Here is a 7,536-nt window from a genome sequence, read left to right on the forward strand (position 1 = left end):
TTGGTTCTCTACCTCAGCTTTATAGTTTTTAAAGAAAGTCAAAGCCTCATCTTTTGATTTCAGAAGATACACATAACAATATCTAGTGGAGTCATCAATCAACGTCATGAAGTATCTCTTTCCACCTTTTGTCAACACGCCATTCATCTCACAAAGATCAGAATGTATAAGCTCTAGTGGCGCCAAGTCTCTTGCATCTGCAGTCTTATGGGACTTGCGAGGTTGCTTAGCTTGCACACATACTTGGCACTTGGAGCCTTTGACAGTAGAGATTTTCGGAATTAAATTCATATTGGCTAACCGCGTCATGCAACCAAAGTTAATATGACAGAGTCGTGAATGCCAAATATCAGACTCATTATTGTGGCAAACATTATTAATAACTTTAGTGCAAATATCTGACAAAGATAGGCGGAACAAGCCTCCGCACTCATAGCCTTTTCCAACAAATTGTCCACACTTAGAAATTACAACTTTATTGGATTCGAAAACCAACTTAAAACCATCTCGACATAAACGGGAACCGCTAACGTGATTTTTATTGATGGACGGCACATGATGAACGTTCTTCAGACGCACAGTCTTCCCCAAAGTAAACTTCAGATCGACCGTACCAACACCTCGAACGATGGCATGTGACCCGTTCCCCATCAGCACGGGTGAAGTCCCTGTTGCCTGGTAAGAAGAAAACATGGAGGCGTCAGCACAAACATGTACATTGGCACCGGTGTCAATTAACCAATCAGGGGATTGAAATACTGAAAGGATGGTAGGAAAAATACCGTACCCAGATTCCTTCATATCAGTATCACCGATGACAACATTAGCGGACTTACCGCTCTTCTCATGTTCGCGCTCCTCAAAGCGGTTAGGACACTTCGGAGCCTAGTGATTAGGATCACCGCAGACATGGCAAAGTCCCTTCCCCTTCTTATGAGAATTCTTCTTGAAGTTGGTAGAATGTGATGGCTTGTTCTTTGTATCAAACCTGCCTTTGCCCTGAGTTTTGTTCTTATTGTTTTTGAACTTGTTGGGCTGGGAGTTCTTCTTCTGTGCCATGTGGGTACTAGAACCTCCCTCAGCAACTCGAGCACGTGTGTCCTTTGCTCTCTCCTTCTCTTCAACATCAAGAGTACCAATGAGATCCGCAACGGAAAACTCCTGTCTCTTGTGTTTCAGGAAAGTAGCAAAATTGTTCCACGAAGGTGGAAACTTGGCAATGATGCCTCCGGCAACAAATTTGTCTGGCAACACACAATTGAAGTACTCAAATTCTTTTGCGAGCGACTGTATCTCATGAGCCTGCTATACAACAGGACGCTCATCAGTCATCTTGTAGTTATAGAATTGCTCCATGACGTACAACTCGCTGCCGGTGTCCGAGGCACCAAACTTGGCCTCAAGCGCAGCCCACATGTCCTTGCCGTTGTCAAACGACATATACGAATCCACAATGGAGTCATCAAGAACACTCAGAAGAGCGCCTTTAAAGAGGGTATCGATCTTCTCAAAAGCTTCCAGCTGTGCTGGATTAAGATCGCCCTCAGGCTTGCCCTTGGTGGCATCATAGCAGCCCATGGTCTTGAACCAGTAGACTGCTCTCGTGCGCCACCTCTTATATTGCGCCCCCTTAAAGGCAGGCGGCTCCAAATGCGCAGCAAAACCACTCGGAGTAAATTGCCTATAATCAGGTTTTTGGATTGTTGGAAATATGAGCAAATTACTAGACAACGTGCATAGCTCTGTCCTCGGCTCGGCTCAATCCCGCAACGTGCATAGCTCTGTCCTCGGCTCGGCTCAATCCCGCAACCCGCGGCGCGGCGAGCGAGGAGGAGGAGGAGCGCGCGTAGGTCTCCTCTTCTCATGCTCATACAAGTGGTAGAAGAGTTCATCTAATAAAGAGGTGCAACTCTCTCTCAACTTCCGGGGTGGGACTAAACTTTAGCCTCACTCACTCCACTCACATGTGTGCATGAATGGGCCAAGAAAATTTCAGAATTTTAGTTGGGCTTTGGGCCAAAAGCCTACTAGCAAAATTCCAACACTAACAACATCCACGCAAAGCTGGCCTTTGTCTGCAAAAGAAAAAGATAGAGCTTGCAGCGTGCTTGACAAAATCCTACTAGCTGTTGTGTTACTAGGATCCGAGAGAAGCGACAAGGCAGCGATTCTGATGAGCTCTATTTCCAGCAATCGGTTACAGATATGTGTGCACCTATCCCATCGTGCCACATGCAAATTGGGCAACTGAAAAGGAAATAGACAAGGCCAATAATTATCATGACTAGGAGTACGAATTAGTACCAAATGAGTACATTCATCAGGTCAACGAACAGCATGCCAATGGACAATGGCAACGAACACCTAGCATGCATGACAAGCAGTCAAGCAAAAAATGAAAAATCTAACATTGATCATGGCAAGAAGGCTGAAATCCCGTGTCTTGTCAAGCTTCTCCTGAGGTTCTGAAGCCGGCCGGCCGGTTTACGGCCGAGCAGCCGTTCGTTGTGGTGGCGGGAAACGTTCGAACCGGGGCGGCGCCGACGACGACGATGACCCCGGCGCCGGCTGGTAGAGCGGGAACGGCAGGAAGGGCGGGCGCAGGAACGGCACCAGCCACTCCGGCACGTGGAACGGCCACGGGAACGACACCGTCCCTCCGGCGGCTCCCGGGGCTGCGGGCGACGGGAGCCCGAGCGGCGGCGGCCAGAAGAGCGGCAGGAACGGCCAGAAGAAGAGCGACGAACCGAACGCGCTGCCGCCATTGTCTTGGCCGTTGCCATCGCCGTGGTCGTGGCAGAGCTTGCGGTCTCGCTTGGCGGGGCGGAAGTTGAGCGCGTTGAGGTTGAGGAAGCACGCCGCCGCGCCGCGGGAGCCCCGGAGCGCGATGTGCTGCGTGGAGCCGCGGAGGCCCGGGACGTTGCAGGCGGCTGAGGAGCTCCGGACGAGCGTGGCGCGGCACGCCGACCGGAGCTCGTGGCCCTCCCGGCACTCGAAGCCGTCCACGGGGGGCACGTCCAGCTTGTACACGCCGTGCTGGTCCGTGGTGCGCTCCGCCTCCAGCGAGATCTCCTCCGGCGCCGCGCTGGAGTTCACCTTGAAGTTGCACTGGATCAGCACCCGAGCCCCTGCATCACATTGACATCACACCACGTACAGGACCTGCCACTGTTAGTGCTGGATAAATTCAGACTCTGAGCTCTTGTGTTGACCAGAAAAAACAGAAACACCAGAGTTTTAGAATTTGCTGCTAATTCACAGGGTTAATCTGGTTCAGAGTTCATTGCAAACGATTGAACCCACTTAAAAGTTTAGGTAGTGACTCAGAGTGGCAGAGCAAGAGCAGGGGCGACATTGTTCAGATTACAGGCATGCAAATGCCTGTGCTGATCATTGTTTTTGAGCTCTGGGTTGTTGTTCTGTTCAGTCAAAACAGTATGCCTAATGCCTCTTGGGTTCATATCAGGCATAACATTCTAGTGCCAATACATGGTCAGAGTTGAGACTTGAACGACACCACAGACAGAGCACTAGTAAAACTCTGTAGCAACCTGGCATGTTCAGTAGTAATATTTTTCTTAAGAAATTGTTCAGTAAAACTCTAAGAAAGAGGTGAGAGTACAAATAGTCGCTACTACTTTTAAGGAAGTATGCATGTGGCACTCGATTGGAACACCTTGTAATTAACAAATCTGTTAACAACATGCAGTCAAGAACTACTTCCTCCAGTAAACGTGTACAATGCAGGTTAAAAGTATGCTCAATGTCTCCTCGGTTCATATCTTTCTGGGTTGCTCTTTAGCCGAGTCTCCTCAGTGAGTTCAGACTTAGTGAAACTGCACTCTTACGCCGAAGCAACTTGTTGTTCCTACTTATCGATAAAAATCCAGTAAATTTATGGAAACCAATAAAAGTGTACGGCAATGTAGCACTCTGCATTGAGCAAGAGATTCGCACACCTTGTGATTGACAAATCTGCGGCAGAAGAAATGCAGCAAAGCAGGAGCCAGTTAATGTATAAGCGTACGCTTGATTAAGCAACAAGCACACTGCGTTCCAGAGCAAGCTAAACCACGGAGTGCAATGCAGAGCAAGATAGCGCTGAAAAAGAATGGTAACCGGATAGAGCATGATGCGTGTTCCACTTTCACCTTTGAGGAAGAAGCTGTGCTTGGAGAAGGTGTTGTTGGAGCAGGCGTCGCAGTAGACGGAGCCGACCACCGTGATGTTGCTGCCGGACTTCCTGGCCTCCGCTCCGCCGCCCAATAACGACTCCGCCACGAGCAGCAGCGTCATGAACGACGACGCGGCGGGAGCTCTGCAGTTCCTCGCCATTGCCGCCACGAGATCAGGTAGCAATGGGGATGAGGTTGCGGGGAGAGGGGTGGGACGGGGAGAGGGGAGGGGGGCTAGAGGCTAGTACAATGGAAGAGAACAAATGCATGTGAACCGGCTTGGACTGGCTCGGAGACATGGAGAAGCCCGTCAAGCACTAGCGGCTACTGTGCTACTGCGCTTGTGGTGCTGTGGTCTCTTCCTACTTTTTTTTGTTTGCCTTTTTCTCTTTTTTGCTCACCGGAGATGGGGACGGACGCAACCATGAACGCTCTGCATGCAATGCATGTGATCGGGTCTATGGGACCAGGTGTATGCGATTAGAGTCGTCATATGTTCCGGTGCAAGATAATCGCTGGAGTTGAGTACATCTCGTCTGTGCTTGCTGGCCCAGCAGATCGACCTGGAGAAAACATATATATGGGTAAACAGATCATGCGGTGCGGATTTTTGGAAACTGGACTCGGCGCGCAAAAAAGGAACAAGCATTGTCTACTGAATTATTCACCAGAAGTTTCGGGACAAAATGACTCATGTGGAATTGCTGGCAACAAAGACAAAAATTGCAAGTACGAATAGTAAGATTGATAAAGCATCGGTTTTGTTTTTATTCGTTCAGCACACCAGAAAAGTCATTCCGTCGCAAAACTTTACATGTGAGTAATACACTAGACAATGCTTGTTCCAAAAAAGTTTCAAAAATATTTGGCTATTTTTGCAATTCGGGTACATGTGCACTCATGTCCCAAGGTGTATTTTCGACGCGTCAAACAAGCAAAAGGTGATTGAAACAAAGTTGCTTCAGCTCAGATTTTTTAGTCCATCCTCTAGGTCAGATGTTGTTAATTAGCCGCGCCTGATGAGTGCAAATACTCCCTCCATTTTTTTTACTACTCAGTATATAAGATTTCTCTGAAGTCAATTTTCATAAATTTTGACCAAACTTATAATAAAAAATATAAACATCCATAATATTAAATTTATATAATAGAAAATTAATTTCATCATGCCTCTAATAATGTTCATTTGGCATCATGAATGTTGATAGTTTTTTCTATAAACATGGTCAAACGTTATGAAGTTTAACTTTAGACAAATTTTATATGCAAAGTAAAATGAAAAGGAGGGAGTAAAAGCACAAATTTTTGCACAAAGGTCACCGGGATTTGTCTTTTTTTAGGGGTGAAGCCAAGTTTATTAATCAAAATCCACATGGATTGGAATACAAAAGGGATCATGAGGTGCGATCAACCAAACATGTCGTCCCTGATCAAGAGAATGAGAAAACTTGGCTAATCTATCTGCATCTCTATTACCTGCCCTCACTTCAAAAGTGGAGATGCAATTGAAGGTGGCCGCCCTACGGTTGATTTCAGTGATAATACTACCATAAGCTCCATTGCTTCCTCTGGCAATGTCAGACACTACTTGCATAGAATCTGATGCAATAATGAAGTCGTGAATCATCAAATCCTCAGCGAGAGATAACGCCTCTCGGCACACGATATTCTCCAACGTTGCGACGTCATTAATTCCATGGATAACCAAAGAGGAGCTGCTCATGTAGTCCCTGCATCATCCCTGCTGACCGCTGCTGCCGCTCCCATGTTCAGATTCGAAGAGATGTCAGCATCCACATGGATCTTGGCGAACCCTTGTGGTGGGGCTTTAGGACGGATCGGTCGGCTAGGGGCAGAATCTGTCAAGTGCCCTTGCAATAGGCAGAAGAGGACTTTTTTGGATTGAGTTGCCGATTACTATATGGGCCACATAATCTAGCCACAAGTAGAAAACAGGGCTTAGGTTCAGGCCTGGCTAGCCCATTAGTCCCGGTTCAGTCACGAACCGGGACCAATGGATACGTCCCGGATCGTGAGCCCAAGGGGCCGGCCGGGCCTCATGGAGCATTAGTGCCGGTTCGTCCGGACCCTTTTGTCCCGGTTTCAGGCACGAACCGGGACCAATGGATGTGGGCCATTGGTCCCGGTTCGTGGCTGGAACCGGGACAAAAGGGGGGCCTTTAGTCCCGGTTCCAACCACAAACCGGTACCAATGAGGTGCCTATATATACCCCATCACCGGCGAGCAGAGCACTCCACATTGCTCTGTTTTTTCTGGCCAGCGTGGGGAGAGCTTTGTGGTGCTCTAGCTCACCTCCTATGCACATGAGGTGTTTGATGAAATGCTCAAGCCACACTAGTTAAGCTTTCTCCTCTCGAAGCACGACCTCCAAGCTCCATTTTCCTCAAGATTTGTCTAGGTTTAGCGGTCTGTCACGTCCCGTCCCCGTCTTCACTATCGTCGATCGCCCGCGCCGATCTCGTCGCCGGCACCACCGTGGTGAGCCTCTTGTTCTTATCTTCTTTCTGAAAAAAAAAATTCTTACTTGTATGATTAGATAGATACTTGTCTAATTTTCTTAATTTTATTATTGCTTGTTATTATATAGTGCGATGGTTTTGGTATCCGCCCCCGTCGGCCCTCGTCCTGTCTATGATTCGGATGTGGTATATATTATCTTTTATAACTATTTGGTTCATTTATTGTTTATGACAATTATGCCGACCAACATGACATATATTTTATTTATCTAGGAGGTATGTGAACCGAAAATTCCAACCAACCCTATTGTCGAGAGGTTAAATTTAGTTGAAGAAGAAAACAATTACTTGAAGGAAAAAATTAAAAAAATTGAGGAGGAGAAGATGATATTGGAGTTGCATGTTGCGGATGTCATCGATGATCACAAGATTAAGATGGATGCAATGCGTTTGAAGATTAGAAAGATTAGAAAGTATGCCATTCATACCGAGGCTTGGTATCATTATGCTGTTGGATCAATTGTTACCATGGTTGCGATTATGATTTCATTTGTTGTTGCATTGAAATGTTTTACATAGTTTCAATGTATGGTTTAATTAGATGCTCTAGAGAGCTATATGTTGTTCAATTAGAACTATGTATGTACTTTGGTTTTAATGTGATGATGAACTTCTATTAGTTTGTTCACTTATCTATCCATGATGTTCTATAATGGTTTTTGACACACTTAATTGTATATAATGCACGCAGATGAACGGGCAATGGATGTACGGTGATAGACACACCTCCGAGTACATTAAGGGCGTGCATAATTTTCTCGGAGTGGTTGAGGCAAACAAGCAGAATGGTTTTATGTGTTGTCCATGCCCTATTTGTGGG

General features: G+C 46.8%; 1 protein-coding gene across 1 annotated transcript; it reads right to left on the reverse strand.

Annotated features, from left to right (window-relative positions):
• Positions 1–2,259: 2,259 nt before the first annotated feature.
• On the reverse strand, positions 2,260–4,428 carry LOC125556357 (uncharacterized). The gene is made up of 2 exons (XM_048719110.2): positions 4,152–4,428; positions 2,260–3,128 (listed from the first exon to the last, which is right to left on the reverse strand). The coding sequence occupies exons 1-2, from the start codon at positions 4,333–4,335 to the stop codon at positions 2,485–2,487; spliced, it is 828 nt and encodes a 275-aa protein (XP_048575067.1). The 5' UTR covers positions 4,336–4,428; the 3' UTR covers positions 2,260–2,484.
• Positions 4,429–7,536: the final 3,108 nt, after the last annotated feature.

Source organism: Triticum urartu, chromosome 5A, assembly GCF_056163025.1.
Source record: "Triticum urartu cultivar PI428250 chromosome 5A, HENAU_Tu73, whole genome shotgun sequence".
Classification (NCBI taxonomy): domain Eukaryota; kingdom Viridiplantae; phylum Streptophyta; class Magnoliopsida; order Poales; family Poaceae; genus Triticum; species Triticum urartu.